Raw genomic sequence first — 22465 nt, 5'->3', positions numbered from 1 at the left:
AATGCATGGACAATAGCAGAAACTGTGGGCTACCAGCATAATACATGGAACAAATATTTGGCCAAATAATTTATTACTATTTCATAGGCTTTGATGTAAGCGTTAGGAAGTATTGTCACCTCCCTTTTAAAAATCTGTTTTATTTTACTATAATAACTGCAAAATTATATGACTTGTTGCATTTATTATTTTTTGGTCACAATGCACCAGAAGATAACTTGTTTTACACCACACACAAACACATGCACTCTGTCTTCAAAATCCATAAAGATGTGTGTCTCTGCTGGCTCACTGAAGTTGTAAAGGTCATTTGCCTTTTGTTCATTTCTGTGTCTGTGGAAGCTACAGAGAACTGAAGCATTTCATACTCTGAACCACATGAGGGCGATATGGCACCAATTTTTTAAAGAAAGAACTTTTTTTCTTTGTTTACCAGATTAAAAACATCTTAAAAATCTGTTTAAATATTAAACACACTGTTTTCCACTGCAATTAATAGATTTATACCCTAAATATAGATGAACAGTTTTTAATTACACTTATTTTTTCATAGATGTGTCTAAGAACGTTTAAGTAAACCTTTTCTTCCTTTAAACCACCTCTTACATTTTATATCGATGCTTGGAAAATTTTGCGTGTGGAGAGAGAGAGAGAGAGAGTAATAAAGAAAGTATTTTTTTAAAATCTCCATTTTGGTTTTCAGACATTTACACACAATTTTCCCAGAGCAAATTCTGTAGAATACAATTTACACTTAACTACCTTGTTTAAACCCCTAATAATGAATTGAATTTACCATCTTGGCTGTTGTGCCCAAATAGAGGACAGTCGTGTCTTAAAGTGGCTTTTACACACAAAGGTTTAGTGCTTTGTGCTTTGTGTTGGTCTGTGTCGTGGCATCTTCAGCATTCAGACCAGCTGTGCTGACACCCTTTTGTTGGAGAAGAATGCTGTTGCTACGTTACCCATCAGTTAGCGTTTACTTGTTCCAGCACTCTGTCTGCACTCTCCTGACAGGGGAGACCTCGTTAAAAGGGAAGAGCATATGTTTCGAGACGTTCTATTGGCTGGTCTTGTGAGATAATGGCTCAGTGATAAAGACTTTTACAGCACTGAACAGTGAACACCTAGAGCATGAAATTCAATCTGTTACAAATAAAACACATGCTGTATTCATCTTGTACTGTGTGCATTTTCAGAGGTCAGAGTCTCAGGCCTGTCTTGACTTTTATTGGTGTAAATAATTCCTTAGTTCATCAAAATAAAATTTTAGTAGCTGAAATGGATGGCTGTAGATTACTTGTGCTCTCTGCCATGCTATTTTAGTAATGTCACTGGTGTCATCTAGCCAAGCTGAGCTGGGTATTGTCTATGTAAAATATAATGAGCCCCAATGCCTAGAGCGCTAGTTAGTCCAAGCTAGAGCTGCGAGAGAAGACCGGGACTCTGGCAGCCTGTATGTAGATGGTGTACACACATCCACCACGCACGCACACACTCACACACACACACACACACACACACTGTGTATGTAGAGTGATGGCAGCAGCTGACTATCACAGGCAGGTGAGAGGTCGCTTGAGTGTGCTCAGAGGTTTGGGGGTCAGTAACTGGGTTGAAGGGAAACTTTCACAAAGAGTATTTTTATTAGACCTCAAGCACTGTTGCGGATGTTCAGGATTTTTACATTTATACTGATTTGTTTGATGTGCTAGCGATGCTGTAGGATGTTATGGGAGTCACACAGTGTCGTAAGTGGTCTTTGAATTGTTGGTGTCAGGTTGCGGTTAGTTTAGAACATACAGACTTGAAGCTCTTAGAAGAGTGTTGTTAACTACATGTGTTTACACCATTTTAGACCTGTGTGTGAGTTTTTGTGCCATTTAAAGCTGTATGCACAGCTAAAACCTTCTTTGCGTTTTTAGGAGAGGCAGAGGCTTGAGACCATCCTGAATTTGTGTGCCGAGTATAATAAGAGTGATCCTCCGGTTGGCTTGGACGCAGGGAGGGCGTGTCAGTTCCCGGGTATGGAGGAGGTCTCTGTTCGACGACCCGGCCCTGTCCCAGCGAGTGTGCCGGCCCAGAGCTCTCAGAGACATAGAGAGAGTGAGGAGGAGAACCTGAAAGAGGAGTGTAGCAGCACTGAGAGCCAGCACCAGGAGGTACAACACACACACACACACACTATGAGTGATACTCCCACTATTAGACTAACACACTGATACCTGAACTGAATTTAAATAAACAGGACATTTTTGGGTTTTGAACATTTTAAAACATTGTGACGTAATTAATAAGAAAAAATGAAAGATTCTGCGCTATTTCCTGGTCACTAGTCAAACAAGTACATTTGTGACATTTGATCATGTGATTTTTGTAAAGATGGTCAGATGTTCTTGCATCAACTAAAGCACAAGATGCTCTTTGGATGACCTCAAATCGTGCTGGAGAACATGATCATCAGGTTTGACATGAACTTGTGGAGTTCACGTGCAGCTGTCATTAAAGCAAAATATATGCTAAAAATATATAACATGTTAAAAATATATAATATTTAATAAATACTAAGAAATTTGTGTTCATTGAATGAAATTAGAAAAATGCAAAATAGATTTGCATTTTTGGATCTCATTATATACAAAACAAAACCTGCTTGAATGAGTATGTGGACATATTTGTGCACACACTTTATTATGCATATGCCTATAATTTGAAGTTTTATGTGAGATTTTGTTTAAACATCCAATTTTGTAGTTGTGGAAGTTCCATGCACTTCATGTGGAAGAATAAGTAAATGTTTACCTCTTGTGGTCTGCTGGTGCCTTTTGAATTCGCCTAGATTTGAATATTTCTTCTGTTCTTTCTGTAAACACGTGTCTCTCTCTGCCTTTTTCTCTCCCTTTCTTTAGATACTAATGGTTTTCATTCATTTAGGTCACTGTTAGAGGGCCATGTAGAGTTTATTTGTTGCAAACATTGTCTGAGTGGCTTCACCAACACACACACATACACAAACAGAATTTGTTGTAATTGACAAATGCTTTTTCAGCATGAAGATTCCTCAGTGCTGGGGCAGCAGGAGAGAGCGTATTTGGAGGAAGAGCGGCTCAGGGTTCTGGCTCGGGTGGACGAGCTGAAGACTCGTGTCACTGACCTTGAACAACAGATACAGGAGTCCAGACAGGAGGTTAGACTGAGTCCTAAACCTACAGACCGTTGCCTGTGTGATGTGTCTACAAAGTACATGTACCTTCCTTCACTTCCATCATAACCACATGAATGAGAGCGAGAGATGTAGATATTCACATCAAAACTTGTAAAGCCTGCTCAATCACTAGTCGTCTTCCATCTACATCAGTGCATCACCATCTGTCATGCATAAAAAAAATCTTTGGTGTTGCATATTAAAATCGATGTGAAAGCAGGATTTTGCCTGATCAGCAGAGCTGCGCTCTTCATGTTAACAGAAACATATGGAAGTGAACAGACTGTTGAATGTGTCGTTTTATTTGCAGGCAGAGATGGAGAGGGCATTACTGCAGGGAGAGCGGAGGGCGGAGCTTGATCAAGTGGAGACAGAGTTGGGGATCATCAATCAACTTCAGCTGAAGCTGAATGAAGTGGAAAATGCAACTCAGAAGGAGAAAGAGAAGGTACCGACAACAAACGCGCGCTATAAAGCATGCTTCCCTGTTTCCTGTTGGTTTCTCCTGAAATACTTTGTGGATGCATCTTTACTACCATGCTAGTTTCTAACAGTCTGACATCTAACTTTTTATTAATTCAAATGACACTGACTTTATTGCATGTTTCAATGGGCACTTTCATATCAGTCTTTTGATAAAAATCTATTAATTTGTAATGAAATCTGCAATGAAACATTAAAGCCGCTTTGTTCCAGACCACAACATAAAGAAGAGTCAGTTTTCTGTAGGTATAATAAAAAATGTATTGAAAGTAAATTTACACATCAATAAATGTTAAAATCGGTGTCGGTGAAAATACCATTAAGGCAGTCAAACAGAGATACAATATGCAATATTACCTGTAAATACTATATGTTCTACAACTGACTGCTGTATGAATATTTATTCTGCTCAGATAGTCTGCTGCAATATGGGCTCTGATTGCCATGGCAACCCCATATCTAAACCTCTGTTTTAACACAGCATGGTGTCTTTATCTAAGCAGTTTCCTCTTTGTTTTCACCTCTCTTCGGCATCACTGGCTTGCTGCGTGTGTATTTTACTTGTGTGTATGTTACGTGTGTGTAATGTTTTTTTAGGAGAGAGCAAAAGTCTCAGCTGAGCGGGATGTCCTGGCCAGACTGAGGGATTCGTACAGTGAGCTGAAGGGCCAGCTTCATAAATGCCCAGAATCACTGAGGGAGCACTTACAGGAACAACTGACCAGGGTCAGTGTGCGATTTGATACTGCCGTGAGAGTCACAGCGATTATCGAACATATACATCCGCTTCACTTTAAAGAGGAGCAGGAGCAATGAAAGGAAGTATAGCTAGATTGTCAGGACATTAAAATATAAAATGAATAGCGATTGGTCTCATGATTTTTTTTAAAAATTAGTTAGCACAGTTAGTTGCGAGTTCTCAGTTTCCCCTCTAATTAGGAAGTATTTTTTCTATAACCAAATATAACCAATCTTGTTTTGCCATCCGTCCAGTGACCTTGGTGTTTTTCGCTCACCATATTTAATAATAGCTTTGATAGTAGTTAAATGAAATTAAATAAAATTACTTTAATGTTGTTAATTGTCCCATGTGGATCAAATTTTAAATTCATTGGCTATTAAGAAATCCTTTCTCTGTCGTTTACAGGAGCATAAAGGAAAGCCCTGCAATAAGAACACAGATTCTTTTGGTGGTTCTCTTTTCCCTGCCAGTCTTAAATAAGACAAAACACCATGAAGCAGTTGTACTGTCAAATTATGTATATTTATATTTAGATAATTTAATTTGTAACTTATAAATGTAACTGATAAACATTTAATTAATGAAATTATTATTTAACACATTAACCATGACAGCTTTAATAAATAGACCAATACATAAATATATAAAATGTAATACAACATTAAATAAATTAAAAAATAAATGAAAAATAAAAGAGTAAAACAGTATTTCCCCATCATAATGCATAGTATGAAAAATAAAGCAATGGAAATCTAAATATCAAAAAGGGAAATTAACATGCACAGTTGAATACCCAATATCAGCCTGCCTCTTTGATTAAAAAATAAAATAAAATAGCAACAAATAAAATGATCAGAGAACAGCAACATATATTGATGTAGATTTACTCCTATATAATGCCATTTGTACACAAGACACTCTATGAAAATAACTATTGGAATGTATCACCCTCCAGTATCACCAGCAATTAATGGGCAAATCACATGATATGATACAACAGCCTTAACTGGACAGCTTGTTAGAATCTGGATCTGTACAAACTGCACAAATATCCTATGGCTGTGTGTGTTGGCTGTGTGTCTGCGCTCCCTCTCGAGCCGCATTATGCTCATGGCAATAAAGGGTTTACACACTGACTGAACAACCATGATCGTTATGATGCACCTCTGCTCTTTTAGGCAATAAAAATGCATGAAATTCATTTATTTGTATGTCTTTCTTTTGCTTTTCACTCTTGCTTTAGTGCTTATTTTACTAAATCTCCTCACTAATTCACTGATATGGTGATGAACTGAGCGAATCACCTCACTCTTCTTTATCTTTGTACCAATAATCACCAAGCAGAGGATGTGTATAAATTGTTTTTTTCAGGAGATGCATTGAGAAAAAAAAAACATGTTCCATACAGCAAACATTGTTTGGCAGACAGAGTGATCTTCTTCGGCATGTCATTGAGGAACATTTGTCTGTCTGCTTGTTTGTTTCACCCATCTGTTCGTCTGCCTCTGTCTTTCCCTCTCCCTGTTCGTCTCTCTGTCCATCTGTGCATATGTGTGTGTGTAGAAGGTGGAGGCTCTGGAGTCGGCCACTAAGCGCTTTGAGGATTTGGAGTTCCGCCAGTTGGAGCGAGAGAGTGGCATAGAGGAGGAGAAGGAGACAGTCAGCAGGCAGCTGTTGCAAGAGAAGGCAGAGTATCACCGGAGTGTGGCCAAAAGGAAGGTAAATGACACTGATCTCAGGTCAGTTCTATTAAAGGACTCATAAAGTCAGTATTGAGTGGCGAGTCCTGTATCAGACTGGAATGACAAATGAGCACGGCTTCCGTTGAAACATTTCTCTTGGTTGTGTAGGAGAAAATGGCAGCTCTGGAGATCCATGCTAACCAACTTGGACTTCAGGCAGCTCAGGATTGTGAAAGGATGGCCAAAGATAGAACACTGGGCCTGCAGATGCTCCACAAGGTTGAGAACAAAGCTTAATCTCTATTTACACTTCATGCAAAGCGTCTTCATCACCACAGAAATACAGCTTGATACTTAAAGAAATATTCCAGATTAAATACAATACAAGTCAAGCACAGTCAACGACATTTGTGGCATAATGTAAGCCAAAATCTTGGTTACAGTGAGACACTTACAATGGAAGTAAATGGGACATTTAAGTTGGTATGAAATTAAACATTTGTTTTAATTATGTAAATATATGTTATTGATCTTATTGTGAACAATTCATCCATGTATATTTAAATTTTTTTTAAAAAAAATTCTATTTTTTTCATTAATTTCATTTAATTCATTTATGTTTTTGAACTCGTAATGTTTGATCAAAATGTCATAATTGGATCTTCCAATGAAAATGGCAGACTTCCAATCATTTAGTTTGCTTATACCTACCCCTCCACAATCGATTGTGTGGCAACAAGTGATACAACCAAGTCCCCGCCATATGTTTTTTCTTTGCCGATAATCCGTTACATCACAATACGGAATAAAATATCTGTTGCTATTTCCATTTCATAGCAACTTTAATTAACTTTAATAAAAAAATGGGTTACTAACTTTTTTTGTCACATTTATTTAATTAGCAGCTTCAAAGTTATAAACAGGAAAACACAGTGTTAATGTTGCAAAATGTATCAATGATGAAATTACTTAGTGTCATTATTCAACTCAATTTAGTTTGTGGTATCCAATTTTACAGCTTCATCAACATGACAATATAACGCCATAATCTCTAAAACCTCAAAATGACAAAAAAAAATGATTATATTGAACCCAGATTATTCCCTAATGGTAAATCTGACCCTTGATATATTTTTCTTTAAGGAAAAGGAGAGACTGTCTGCCCTGGAGAAGAGATACCAGAGCCTGACTGGTGGAAAGACTTTCTCCAAGCCTAGCAGCACAAAGGAGGTAACACCAGCCATGACTGTACTAATCAATGGCCAACTGACCTGTTTTTGCTTGCCAAATAAACTCTTTTTTATCTCTGTCTAGTCTAGTAAACAGACTGTACACAGAGGCCTCCAGATCTAAAGAATAATTATATCTAAAAGAATAAGTATAATAATAAATCTGTGCTGTATCTCAGTATTTAGTGCATTGGTTTGAAATAACCGAATCGTTGTGTACATTCTGATGGTGGTGGTGTCTGTAGGGATCCACTCCACTCCTGCTTAGCAGTAATGAGCATGTTTTGTTTTTTTCTGGGTTATCGCCATCAGCAATACGCTTTATATCGATGCCTCTTTGATCAGCCATAAAATATGTAGAGGCAATCTGAAGAAGTTTGATATAAGACAAATAATGTCATAAAAATGTTCTTTGGCATGGTTTGCACAACATTGTGCACAAACTGTCTTTGTGGTGTTTTCTGACTTCGGTGTTCATATTCAAAACAGGAAGTGCTTTACATCAATGAACCTGACTTTTTTGATGAGCTCCCTTCCCAGAATTCTCTGCTCCCTTCTTCTTGTTGTCAAAGATCCACCACTCAGATATATTCTAACAGGCAACAGGAGGTAAAAGCATTACCCCAGGACAGCTGTGGGGGATTTACAAACTAACAAAAACATTGTCATTGGCACTTGCTCAGTCAATTCACCGTTCATAATGAACATGTTACTACAGTGTGGCTGATGAGAAGGGATTGAAATTGTATAGAATTTCATGATTTCAGTTTCTTAACAGTTCCACTAATGATTCTGTTAGAATGCATGAGTGAGAACCGTTAGTGGAATCGGTTCTCAGTTCCCAACCCTACTGACGTGTATGAACATAACCTACAGTACCGGTCAAAAGTTTGAGGATGGCAAGATTTTTAAAATATTTTTGAAAAAAGTCTCTTATTCTCACCAAGGTGCAGGTGTAAATATTAAAAATAACAGTAATATTGTGAAATATTATTACAAATTAAAAATAACTCTTTTCTTTTTTAATATGTTTTAAAATGTATTTGTGTGATGGTAATGCTAAACTTTCAGCAGAAATTACTGCAGAAATAATTCTAATGATAATGTTGATTTGGTGCTCAAGAAACATTTCCTATTATTATCTATGAAAACGTCTGTGCTGCATAATATTTGGAAACTGTGATAATTTTTTTCAGGATTCTTTGATAAATAGAATGTTCAAAAGAACATCATTTATTTGAAATATAAATCTTTTGTTACAATGTGTAAGAGTATTTACTGTTACTTTGGAACCTGAATGTGTCCTTGCTAAATCAATTTACTAAATAATTTCTTTAAAAAAATCGCACTGACCCCAAACCTTTGACCAGTAGACAATATCTTCATACCTTGAATATTTGCAGGATTTTATTTGAGTTGTTGGGTATGTGATGTTCGTTTGTTGAGCATTCATTAATTGTACTGGCAACAGCTATAGTTGCTGTAATGCAAATCATTAGCATTTTGTGTGAGAATTCACTGTGCACATTGTGGGTGTTGTCTGCCTCAATCCAGCATGAATGGTTTTCAGACCATTGAGGATTGCTGTGGTTACATATCGTAGTACTGGGATGGCGGACATTGACATTCTGTACCGCACATTCTGCATGTGTGTATATTGGAGATGTTGCTTGGCATGTTTGTGATGTGTTGGGCATAAGCGTGCTTTTTCCAGTGGGTGCATGAAGATTTATGGTGCAGTTCTTCATGAGTTGTTTGAAATAGGAACTGATATCTGATGTGGATGTGTGTACGGATGAATGGGTGTGTGTGCGCGCTTAGGAGTACCTCAAACTCTCTGATGTATATAAGATGTATGGGAACGGATGTATCCCCGCCCAGACTGCTTTCCCTAACGCTCTCTGTCTACCGCTGGCTGTAACATCAGACACACCTCGTGAGGTATGACTCCTCCACTCACTCTTTCATCCATGACAGAATCTTTTCCTTGCCTTTCCACCTCCTGTTTCCCTTTTTCAGTGCCATTCATTTCTAGTTTGTGGCTTTTCTTTTATGATGCTGTCAGAATAACGCACTGGCTGTCTTCTCTTAAAACTTTTATTTTTCATTTCTTCCCAGTTGTCTTAGTGTCTTAGTTGCTGTTGTATCCTCTGCCTCTGCCTCTGCTATGCTAGCTTTATGCTTTTCTACACCTAAAATGCCCACGTTACATTTTATGTTTGTGTTTGTGTGTGATGGGCTGATTGTATAAAGGAGTATGTGACAGTCAGTCAGTTAAACCAGCTGTTCGGGATGCCTAAAGTTGACCCCTCCCCCACATCTTCCGTCCAATCATTCCAAGCTATTGCCGCTGATCCTGTCCACTCCAGCCACACATCCCAGTGTGGCTCCTCCCAGTCACTTCCTGTTGAGGTGTGTGTTATTTCCTGGTGTCGATGTGTTCATGATTGTATTTACCATAGCTCTGGCTTGTCCATGTGAAATCTGAGTTGAATAAAGTGGGATTTCGAGCTTTTGGTTTTGAGACATTTTTTTTTACATTTTCTAATCTAAATACCACTTCATACTTTCAATGCATGTCTCTTCTTTCCTTTCTTCCTGTATCAATTTTTCCTCTTTTTCCCACCTATCCTCCCTTTACCTGGACTGCACTTCAGACCCAGCCTGCATGGAGTAGGCCTTCAATCCCCAGGCTAGATTCAGAGCGCTGGTACCAGGAAATCATGGCAGCTGGGGAGTCCAGTCATACCTGTCCTCCCCCTCTGCCTGCTAAGTGTCTCTCCTCACGTAAACCTATGCAGGTAAACTCTCTTCATTTGTCTTCATTCATCTTCTATTCTGCTTGCATCCTTTGTCTGTCCTTTTGTTTGAATCTATCCAGAAATAACCAAATAATTTTGTTTAATAAAATAACATGAAAAGCAGTACTTTTATGTAAAGCGTCTACATTGCCGGGTGCCTGGTTGCTTTGGTGTTGTATTTTTCCTCGCTATGGGGGCAAGCTGCCATAGTTGTCATTATGGATGGAGGATATGAATGATGAAGGGATAAATAACACTAAGATGTTTTGTCGTCAGATCTGTAAGCAGGATGGAGAGCTGGGACAGACCAATGGCACCTTTACACCCTTGCCTTCCATGACTACATCAGGCAGAAACACACCCACCAAAGTAAGATGGCTTATAACATAAGAGGCCACAATATGTAGTCTACAATTGTTTTAGACAACTTTTGCAGTGCTTAAATATATACCGTGGAAGTATTTTTACCATAAGGATAAAAAAAAGAAAACAAATTAAAAAAGAGTTATTAGCCATGAACCAGACCAACCTGCTACGAGGTGATTCACATTACAAACCTTAATTTGAAGCAAAGAAGTATTTGATAATTGGACAAAAAACAAGTAATTTAATTGAGTCTGGAGATGGTAATACTAAAGCACTGTTCTCAACTGTAAATCGTATTCTGAAACCTCCTGACACACTTCCTGCACACCTGTACTGCACTGCTCAATGTGATAAATTGTCTTTTTTCAATGACAAAATAACTACCATCCACCAACAATTGGCCTCCTTGGCTACCCCTTACTGTAGTTCGCCACACAGTGTCTCAATTCATTTTCCCCTCTCCTCTCCTTTTTTCTTTCAAATACTAAGAAAAAGAAATTACTCAGTTAATTTACAAGTCTAATTCTTCCACATGTTCCTATATCAACTCATTTGGTAAAGGCCTGTTTTCCTTCTCTTTCTTCTCTTATAACTTGTATTATTCACACTTATCTTAGCTCTGGCATTGTTACATCATCTATTAAAATAGCTGCCATAACCCCAGTTCTTCAGAAACTTGGTGCAGACCCTAACAATCTAGATCATTTCCGTCCCATCTCAAATCTTCCATTTATTTAAAACATTCTTGAAAAAGCAGTGGCAGCACAGGTTCATGCTCACCTTAGTAATAATAACTTTGAGAACTATGAGTGTTTTCAGTCAGGGTTTTGTTCTAAGCATAGCATGGAAACTGCCCTAGTGATGGCTGCTGATGGCGGGTTCTTATCTATTCTTGTTTTACTTGACTTGAGTGCAGCTTTTGACACAATTTCACACAATATTCTCTTGAACCGTTTATCCGATATTGGTATCACTGGTAGTCCTTATGCCTGGTTCACTTCATACCTTTTCAAACCAAAAAATAAATAAATTCCCAACCTTCTTCTGTTAGCTGTGGTGTCCCCCAAGGTTCTGTCCTAGGTCCCCTATTGTTCCTTATCTACCTTCTCCCACTTCGTAATATCTTTTCCAAATTCGGTATTAAATTCCACTGTTACGCTGATGATACACAGCTTTATATATCTACAAACCCTGATTCCGTTCTCCCCCCTGCCTTTCTTACCAACTGCCTTCATGAAATAAATGTCTGGTTTTCTGCCAACTTCCTCAAACTTAATGGCAGTAAGACTGAAGTACTCCTTATTGGCACTAATTCTACTCCCTCTAGGTCCTGCAGTTTTTCTTTATCCATTGACGGTTCTTCCGTTTCTCCTTCCCGCCAGGTTAGGAACTTGAGGGTCATCTTCGACAGCACCCTTTCATTTGAAGCTCACATTAATTACATAACCAGGTCTTGTTATTTTCATCTCCGCAATATTGCTCACCTCCGTCAATTCCTCACTCCGCGTAGTTTGGCTATACTTGTTCATTCGCTTGTCACCTCCCGCATTGATTACTGTAATTCTCTTTTATCTGGTTTACCACACAAATCTCTTCATGAACTCCAGCTGATTCAGAATTCTGCAGCTCATATCATAACCCGGACTCCACCTATTCAACATATTACCCCATCACTCTAACAGCTACATTGGCTTTCTATCAAATTCCGGATTGAATTTAAAATTCTCCTCCTCACTTACAAATCTCTTCATAAGGCTCCACCTTACCTTTCAGATCTCTTACAGCCCTACACCCCTTCTCGATCTCTCCGTTCCTCTTCATTGTGTCTCCTCCATACACCTTCTGCTCGCCTAACCACCAGAGGCCATAGGGCCTTTAGCCATGCTTCTCCTCGTTTTTGGAATTCTCTCCCAGTCAACATCCGTAATTCAGACTCGTTAGGTCAATTTAAAGTCAAACTTAAACTCATCTATTCAGAATTGCTTATCTTCCATGATTACTTTGTGCACTCAAATCTAGTACTTTTTTATTGCTATTTGTTATTGCCATTGTTATTTACTGTTATTTTCTGTTTTAATATTGTATGGTGACCTTGAGTGGTTTGAAAGGTGCCTTAAATAAAATGCATTATTATTATTATTATTATTATAAGTGTAATTATTAGCTTTAAAGAAGGAAAGAGCAACAATCCCATAAAACATTGCTAATAATTTTGCGATATTTCCCGTGTTCACAGCCGGGAATCTGGTTGTTTGAATCTGTTCGTGTGTGGTGTGCTATCCACACACTATTGGAACAAAACTGTTTTTTTTTTGTTTTTTTTTATCATCATGTTTGTGGTCTGTCACATTTTGAAAATCTGATAAGAATCTTTTAGTGTGGGCCAGGCTTTAGCTTCATTCAGCGTGTTAACACATTATTTGGACTACATTAACCTTGGTGTTGTGCACTTACTTCAAAGACAAGGGTGGCGTATGATGCGTATTTAATCCTTAAAATATTAGAATGTGCAATGTGGCGTGGATGAAGACTGGCTCAACTGAAAACCTGTTGTAGCTCCATTATAACTGCACATGTATTGTTTTCAAACGTGTCACTTTCTATTTATCTTTTCTGTTTTATCTTCAGAGTCTCCCAGACCTATCTCCTGCTTATTTGGACTTAGACTCCAGGAGACAGTTAGACCTACAGGGCAGAGGTAGTCCATCACTCACTGTTATCAGACTGTAAACAGCATGCGTTGAATAATTTAATGTTGTTTTGCTAACACAGCTACATGTACCTAAAGATGGTTGTAGACATACTGTATAGTCCAGTGTTTTTATTGATCTGCTCTGGGTGTGTTTCTCCAGGGCTCTATACATGTGATGATTCCAGAATCAGGCCTACGGATCCTAAGCTTAGCCACTGGGGGGCACCACCTTCAGGACCCCCCATGGTACACCACTCCATTCTGCACCACCAAGCACCCCCAGCAGGAGAGTCAACGTATGACACTCTGAGTTTGGAGAGCTCCGACAGCGTGGAGACCAGCGTATCTACCGGCAACAACTCCGCCTGTTCACCTGAAAGGTGAGATGCAGTTGTCAAGGGAACCCTTCGTTCTGCCTCCATTCCCCTGACAACGGGTCACGCTGTCCAATTTCCCCATAAATGTTTTTTCATCCTCCTCCCAGAATAGTTCCTGGGTTGTTTCCATGACAACACATACGTCCATACAAAGAGACATGCTATTCTTCTCATCTTCAAAGTTTGGTCTTGTCCCGAGGCAGAACAAGCACAGAATGTCATTTTAAAGTATGTGCTCCTTGGAGCCAGGGAAGCTTCAGGTGTTTAGTCAGATGTTGAAGTCATGAATAGACGTTCTCTTGATGTTGCCCTACTTTTCAGCATCGATAGTCTGGACAAGAATCTTTGACCTTGCATTCTTACATTTCGGTTAGATGTTTCAGCAGTTTTAATTTAAACTCCTACAGCCAACCTCACCCTCGATCAACCTCTTCCTTTGAAATGGCCCACCAAAAATGCATGTAGGTCCTCATTTAAAAGTGAAATAGAAAAAAAAAAATCACATCCTCTTTACCCAAGCAAAAATAATGTACTTTTATTAACCAGTGTCGAAAACTTGGTTGTCTAGGACCTAGGCAAGATAAGACATGAACAAGAGTTTAAAAAAACATCATTATGAAGGTTTAGAAAATAAAAAGTCATAAAAAAATTCATATTACTCACAATAACTATACAACTTTTTAAAATATTCATTACCATTCAAAAGTTTTTGGTCAGGGTTTGAGGTTTTTTAACTAAAACTTTTATTCAGGAAGGATGCATTAAATTGACCAAAACTGAGAGTAAATACTCTTAATTTCTTAGAATTTTTATTTTATTTCAAATTAATTCTGTAATGCCACAAAAATATTAAGCAGCACAGCTGTTTTCAACATTGATTATAATAATTTGCCATCACAGGAATAAATTAAACTTTAGCTAAACTCTGCAGGAAAGTGGACCTTGAGGGCCAGAGTTGAGAATATTTAAATAGAAAACAGCTATTTTAAGGTATAACCATATTTCACAAAATTACTGTTTTTACTGTATTTTTAATCAAATAAATGCAAGCATTGTGAGCTTAAAATACTTAAAAAAACAAAACATTTTTACTTGTATATAATGGCGTAAAATTATTAGTAAAATGTTTTAAATATTATTTTAAGAATAATTTAATAATAATAGTTTGTCAGTAGACGTATTCGATCATTTTATTATAATATATTTTAATCTATTTTTATTGTTGTTGTTATTAAAGTATTTGATATTTATTTAGAAATCAGTATAGTTTCATTTAAAGCAACTATGATCTGTCTAGAGTGAGCATTTGGGCCCAATGTCGTCTTCTGCCACTGGAAACACCACATAAACAGTAACTGTGTGTTTCTCTCTTAGCAGCAATGGGCTGGCAGGACTGAGGCTGGAGGAGATGGAGAAGATGTTGAAGGAGGCCCAGCAGGAGAAAGCCAGACTGGTGGAGAGTCGAGTGAGTACCATTAAACTTTAATTGTCTGTGAAATATAATCCATCCCTCAGCCTGTCTCTCATATAAAAGAGATCTTTTTCATGAATTTAAAAAGGAAGCCCCTGGTCCCTTTGGCATTACTGCATTAAAGATTGTTTCTTACCTAGAAAGAGGGATAGACATGAAAGGCTGGATCTTAACAAGCTCTCAGACAGTAATACTCACTCAAACAATCTCTTGCTGAATTATTTTTTCATGCATCCCCAGTCACTCCGCACCGTGTATTTTATGTATTTGTATGTATTTTTCCCTATTGCCTATTAAATCTTCTCGCAGTGGATTCGAAGCCCCTCTGTGTCTTAATCTTTCTGTCTGTCTTGTTTTCGTCAGGAGAGAGAAGTCCAGGCACGAAAGCAGCTTCTGGAGGCCGAGAGAAGGAGGCGAGAGGAGGTAGAGAAGAGGCTGATGGATGAGACCGCGCACAGGCAGAGACTTGTGGAGGAAGAGGTCAAGATGAGAGAGAAACAGTGTTCTCAGGTCAGTGCATCTGGAGAATACCTAAATGAATTGGTCTCAGATCAGCAATAGATTTATAGAGTCTCCCACTCTTTTATTAGGCGGACATAAAATCATCACGTTTCCCAGTGAGATAAAAGGGACAATACTAAATAATAAAGCTTTCATTAATAAGTCATGAATAAGAATTAATAATAATAATCATAATGATTTATAGATCAAGAGACCATGCACATTCATATATATATATATATATATATATATATATATGTGTGTGTGTGTGTATATGTGAATGTAAATATAGGTCAGTGATGTGGCACATTTAAGTTATTCATAAATATAATTAAAACTAAGAAATTTCTTGAATACACCTCTTACATAAAGAGTGTAAAAAGCCATTGTGATTTTTTTTTAAATATTATTTAATTCAATGCTTTATTATTTAATTTATATTATTATTCAATACATTTTTTAAAATGAGTCTAGGGGTAACTGTCCAGCAATTGTAAAAAAAGATCATTAAAAGTCTTCTTAAAAGAAATCTTGGCTTGCTTGTATTTTTTTTTCTCTGTAATTTGTGTTCTGAAGATGAACGAAGGTCTTACGGCATGAGGGTGAGTAATTAATGACAGAATTTTTGGGTGAACTAACCCTTTAACTAATCATGTTTGGCATAATATAATGTGTATACATAAATATGTAACATCAGGTGAGCTATAAATCCGAGTTTGAAACACACGGATGTATACACAGTGGAGTAGCGCCTGCTCTCACTTTTACAGACAGTTTCAATGTCTGTGTACAACTCTGAACACAGCAGTGCGCTTCACCGGTGCCGCTCTGAGGTCAGTGAATGTTTGGATTTGCTCTTTAAAAGTCTTTATGAGGTCACTTGCTCAGCTTGACTGGGCCAGACGGGAGGCATGAATGCACAGAGAGCAGCTCCGCACAGCAGGTGGATGAGAGGAGACACGCAGACAGATGGTGAGAGGGAGACAGCAGAAAAAAGATAAGATGGGAGCAAGAGGAGGGGGTGTAAGGCAGAGGCAAGGAAGGGCAGGGCAGTAGGACAGCGATGTTTTAAACACAGATAAGTGACACCACCAAAACAATGGATTCAACCCGTGATCTTCACCACTGTGTGCGTTATTCTGATACATTTTCCCTGCTTAAATACCGTGATCACAATATCAAATTTTAATGCTGTATTTCCATGAAATGTATTGTTGTTATGTGTACCTGAACAAGTACATTTTTATGGAAATATTTGAGACAGCAGCTAATCTGAGCTCTGCCCTCCTCAGGCTCGGCCAATGACGCGCTACCTACCTATCCGAAAAGAGGAGTTTGACCTGCGTTCTCATGTGGAGTCATCAGGCCACTGCGTGGACACATGTGCGTTTGTCATTGTTACAGAGAAAATGTGCAAGGGTCATCTTGTGAAGATGGGCGGCAAGATCAAATCCTGGAAAAAACGCTGGTTTGTCTTTGATCGGCTTAAAAGGACCTTCTCTTATTACGTAGGTAAGATAATTGTTGTATTTACGCCTGATTAAATGGTCAGCAAATTTGTTTTGTGTTTGTTTTTTTGTTTTCCAGTTTTTATGATCACAATACAGTTTATAGAATTTTGAGACATTTTTCAAAAAGCATACTGTATAGATTTATAAATCTCAATTTATTTCTTGACAAATTAATATAGAAATGGATTTAAGTGTAAAAGAGAGCACATACTTTTTCTGGTCTCAAAATATATAAGGTGGAAAAAGAAGAAATATGAAGAAGAAAAAATTTGACGGCACTTACAAAGTGGAAAGTTCTGGTGAAACGTTTTATCTCTGTTCGCTCAATTTCCGATCATCTTGTCTTTCTTTTAGATGTTCTCTCTCTCTCTCGCACACATACGCTTTGCTCGTATGTAGCCTTTTCACCCCCTCGCTCCCCATGTTAGTAGTGATGATGATGATGGTGGTGATGATGATGATGATGATGAAATAAACTGCAATACTTTCTCTAGCCCAGCGTTTGTGAGGGACGGGGGTGTAGATTTACCCCTGGCTCAGTTCTGAGTAACAATACTGCACTTAACTCTTCAAAAACATGAAACACAAAAACAATTTATCCCATTACTAAGCAGATTTGTGTAAGGAACAGAGACGAGCCAAAAAATAAAAACATAAATAAATCAAATGAAACCGTTCAAAAGGGAAAGTAGTCGATCTTAACCGTCAACAATGATGCGAGGGGGCTCACTGGAGGCTGACAAGCTTAAAACAGTGGTTTCAAACCATCTACGAGATTAGAATCGATCCGAAGAGAGATGTTAATTTGCGCTAAGTAGCGAAAAGGAAAGTCTGTCAGAGGAGCTGTTTGCAGTGGGTGGCAGACTGTGTTAAATTGAGACAGACAATGCTTTTAGGTGAATCGCTCTGTGCGCTACAATTCATTTCTACTTTATGTGCTTGTTTAATCCCTGTGGAAAAGCACTTTTTTATTCCAATATCTAAGTTATTTCTGACATTTAAAACAAATCACAACAGACACTTTGCATAATCAAAATGCAGTCTCTTCTTAATAAATAATAAACCTGATCTGTAGCATAATTTCATTCAAAAAAATGACTTTCCTTCATTTTTTCCCTTTTGGTTTGTACTCAGATAAACACGAGACCAAACTGAAGGGTGTCATCTACTTCCAAGCCATAGAGGAGGTGTATTACGATCACCTGCGCAGCGCAACCAAGGTAATGAGCGAACTGATGCCGTGCTTTTTCAACGCCTCCTGTTTACCATCAACAAATCAAGCTCCATACTGCTCGCACTACAGCACCAACTTTGAGCACACAGTGAAAGTTTAAACAGACAGGCGTCTTTTCATAAAGAGAATTTCTTACAGCAGAAGGCAAAGAGATCAAAGGCGGTTTCATGTTCATGTACATTTCGTCATGCTTTCTTTTTTTCACTTCAGCGACATGCCTTTTTTCCCTGCCCTGCTGTTCTCCATCTTCTCACACTTTAATGCATACTGTGTCTTTTTTCTGTCCTTACAGAGTCCAAATCCTTCGCTAACCTTCTGCGTGAAGACTCACGATCGACTTTATTTCATGGTGGCACCGTCCCCAGAGGCCATGCGAATTTGGATGGACGTCATAGTAACGGGTGCCGAGGGCTACACGCAGTTTATGACCTGAGGGAGAGTGGATGCAATTCTGCCTGCAGTGATGTGAGATTTACCAGGACGTGTAACATATGCAGAATTGTGTCGAAAACTTCAGCCAGCACTGACTGACTTCTTTGTCATCATGACTAGGGAAGAACTGAATTCAGGCTGGCCTGATGACGACGACATATTATTGTGCAACTAATGCTCAAAATGTATGTCACTAAAAAGAGAAGCTTATATATATATATATATATATATATATATATATATGATAGAGAGAGAGAGAGAGAGTTTATCTCTGTATTATTGTAATGCAGAGACAGTTACAGAGCTTACAGTATTTTATGGCATTTCAAATCAATCATATGCTCAGTACTTTTATTTAATATCTCTATAGTTTTATGGTGCCAAGTCTTCAGATGTATATACGTCGGTGTATTACCAACACTTATCTTTACTTTTAGTTATTTAGGCGCAGTTACATGACTACAGTGAGATTAAAATTAATAGCATTTGATTGCTTTCATAATATCTTTTTAGGTGGGGAGGCAGAATTCATCTTTTTAATTGCTTTAAAAGATATTTCATATGTTGTCTTTATCTGTATAATATATAATTATATAACTTTTTTGCTGCAAAGATTCTTAAACAAATGGCTCAGGTGCTCAGACATGTAACTAAAAACTATATGCCTGCTGCCTGATTTGTAACTTTATTATACGAGATTATTTGGTGGGGGACCATTGCAGTAAACACTTTTGTTTTGAAGGTCTTGGTACGTTTGTACCAGCAGGTTTTGTCTTGCCAAAGCTTCACCCGTGTTGATATGTGTACTCTGATTTGCACATCTTTTATTTCAGGGTTTTAAAAATGTATGGATGTGCCACTATGATTTATAATCAGATATATTGTGTATTGTGCTATTCAGATTATTGATATCCTCTTGGACGTCTTCTAAGTCAATGAGGAAAAACAGTGTGAACTTTTGATAATTCAGTGTTATAGCACTAACAATGTATTTCTAAAAATTAAAAAACATTTTTTTTGACATAAACAAGTATTATATACTCTAAGGCAAATAAAAGTCTAACAAACTATGTTTTCTTGTTGTCACATAGAGCAGGGCTAGTTGTCACACCTTTTACTCCAGTGAATATTTCTCAGGGTTGGTTCATTTTGAAAAAATTTATTTTGTATAAACACGTACCTTAAAGTTTTGATTGCAAAATGTTTGGCCATTCCCACACACAAAAAAAAGTGCAGTTCATTAAGGATGAGTAGTGGGATGAAATTTAAACACCAAAACAATTGTTACATTACAAGGTTAAACTTTATTTTAAGGTGTCATTGTTACACTGTAATTATACATTTAAGTACTGAGTAATATTAAGTAACTACATGTACTTACTATAGGATTAGGGTTTGGTTTGGTTTAGTTGCAAGTAATAATGCATAATTTATAGTTATTACTATATTAACTGCATGTAACATATGCAACAATGACACTGTAAAATAAAGTGTAACCCAAAACAATTAATGAAAACATGAACATGAAAAAGCAAACGGTAGCATACAAAAAAATAAAGAAAAAACACTGTTTTGAACAACAAATATAGCCTATATTGTAAAAAATATAAAATTGTGCTTTGCTATGTACAGACGTTTACCTGAATGTATCCCATTGTGTGTGTGTGTTTTTTTTTTCACTTGTTAACAAAACAGCTGTAAAAAAAAAAAAAAAAAAGTTTTGAAGAGAAAACTCTTCAACATTTTGTAAGTGGACTTTTAACTCAAAACGTTATAGTTATTGAGTTTAACCATTGTGACAACTTCCCTGTGTGATAACTAGCCCCAATCTCCCCTGAGAAATTATGTATATAAGGTTCACTGATAAAAAAAATAACACTATAATCATACTGGTATAATCGACTTGATCCATGCATTTATAACTAAACGAGAAAAATATCTTATCAAAATATTTTCTATTAAATGTGTTTATATCATTCACATGACACAAACCATTATGCTATAACCAGTGCTATATTTGCCTAAAAGAAGAAAAAAAAACATAACTGGCAAAACAAATGTAAGCATCAGGGGGTCATGTACTGCAAATAAAGTGAGGTTTCAGTAAAACAGACTATTCGCTGTAACCGCAGAACACACTTCTTAAGCCGACATCAGTCATATACGTTAATGGACAGGGAAATTCCCAAGACAGTCCCTCAGACACACAGTATAAACAATAAAGTTTATAAATGAAAAACAAACGTGTGTGTATTGGTGTTTACTTTGATTTTTTTTTTTTTTTTTCTCAAAACACTTCCCATTGCATTTCTCAGGGAAAATGTCCGAGGAGAATAAAAAGTAGAGCGCTGGCGAAGCGGGCTGTTGTTTTTCCCAATGTGCTCGGTAGAGGGCGCAACTCGTCATGTCTCGTCAACTCGTTTTCATGTTCCAGATGCAAGGGCTGGATCTGCGTTCCCCTCTGTGTTCTGCTGAGGCCCCGGGGCCCTGAGCTTGTTTTGCTCTCTGCCTCGCACCCATTCATTACCATAACAGTTAAATGCAACTACAAATGTCATCAGTGTTATAATGATGCCATCTGTCTACACCAGCAGAGGCTCACCAATTAATTTATCACTTGATGCTAATTCATCTCACTTTAAAATTAAGCAACATAAAAGCAAAAGGAACGAACTCAACGAACATAAAAAAACGCAAAGAACGGGAGACAACAAATTTAAATAAGGACGTCGCTTTTGGTTCAAAAATGTAACGTGTAAACAACCGACAAAGACTAATTAAACCTAGCCTATACGCTCTTTTGAGTTCAAAGAGCAGCAGAAGTCGTCTCCCATCAAAGCAAGAGGGGAAGGTTTGTGCCTTAAAATCACTAGGGACTGAGCTGACATGATCAACTGTTGAGCCGGTGCAGAAGATCAACTCGGAGACATTTGAGAGGAGCCACTTGGGAATCTAGAGCCCTCCACTTTGAAGCCGTGATCAACCGACCTAATCCAACCATGAGAACTAGCGAGCATCTTCACACAGGAGCTGCGCTCGCGCGCACTCATTCAGACACACTAGAGCTTTCAATGTTTACACATGTAAACTCACATAGCCTAAACGTAAATAATAACCATTCAAAAATGTAATAATACACAAGGGCGGGGGAAATTCCAACAAAATAACTCCTTGAGTTTGTCCTTGAGTGGCTCGTGTTTAGTTTGAGATTCGAGACGCACCCCGAACACAGCGGCGTCCCGCGGGAGGGAGGCGCGCGACAAATGCACTTTCTCAAAATCAAACAACTTTAACGCTGCCTCGCGCTCCCGAAGGAACAGTCAGTGAAATGACTGCGGTTAGTTCATGCCACGCAACATGGGTTATTAGACACATCTTTATCTTGCACGTTTGTTAGGCAAGCTATTCTAAATAGGTTATGTGTGGGGGAGGGGGTCGTCAAACCTCTTGAAACCTGTTGAAAGGATATACCGATTCCCACGATACGGTGCTGTAGTGGGAAATGAAACAATAGCAATTTTGCTGAGATTACATGACTCCTATTGGGTCTAATAATTTTTTATTTATTTATTTTAAAGTTACAGCTAATCGAAACTTGAAACGATTTGATCGCTTGTGCAGGGGAATGAAGAAAAGAGACAACAATGAATACAGAAGGAGATGGTGATGAAATTGTGATGTAACTGTTACTAATGTGTGCTATACATGAACTTGGCATGATGCGTTTGCTCTCTCACCC

General features: G+C 37.8%; 1 protein-coding gene across 8 annotated transcripts in view; it reads left to right on the top strand.

The window, feature by feature from the left end:
- Positions 1-20962, top strand: part of phldb1a (pleckstrin homology-like domain, family B, member 1a) — a 46514-nt gene extending 25552 nt beyond the window's left edge. For 2 of the 8 annotated variants that reach the window (XM_081365013.1, XM_081365011.1), the window contains exons 7-25: positions 1926-2162; positions 3050-3187; positions 3516-3653; positions 4286-4414; positions 5994-6149; positions 6281-6391; positions 7256-7342; positions 7831-7950; positions 9163-9282; positions 9595-9753; positions 9999-10142; positions 10419-10511; positions 13137-13206; positions 13361-13580; positions 14952-15042; positions 15412-15558; positions 16842-17061; positions 18195-18280; positions 18587-20962. In XM_081365013.1, the coding sequence (XP_081221139.1) occupies positions 1926-2162; positions 3050-3187; positions 3516-3653; positions 4286-4414; positions 5994-6149; positions 6281-6391; positions 7256-7342; positions 7831-7950; positions 9163-9282; positions 9595-9753; positions 9999-10142; positions 10419-10511; positions 13137-13206; positions 13361-13580; positions 14952-15042; positions 15412-15558; positions 16842-17061; positions 18195-18280; positions 18587-18727 (2607 nt within the window). In that variant the 3' untranslated portion in view covers positions 18728-20962. The remainder of the gene's footprint in view (positions 1-1925; positions 2163-3049; positions 3188-3515; positions 3654-4285; positions 4415-5993; positions 6150-6280; positions 6392-7255; positions 7343-7830; positions 7951-9162; positions 9283-9594; positions 9754-9998; positions 10143-10418; positions 10512-13136; positions 13207-13360; positions 13581-14951; positions 15043-15411; positions 15559-16841; positions 17062-18194; positions 18281-18586) is intronic. The other 6 variants (XM_081365012.1, XM_081365014.1, XM_081365015.1 and 3 more) reach the window with 6 other exon arrangements.
- The last annotated feature ends 1503 nt before the right edge of the window (positions 20963-22465 follow it).

This window comes from Scardinius erythrophthalmus (genome assembly GCF_964197995.2).
Source record: "Scardinius erythrophthalmus genome assembly, chromosome: 5".
In the NCBI taxonomy this organism is placed as follows: Eukaryota; Metazoa; Chordata; class Actinopteri; order Cypriniformes; family Leuciscidae; genus Scardinius; species Scardinius erythrophthalmus.
This window is presented reverse-complemented; position numbering and strand designations above follow the sequence as displayed.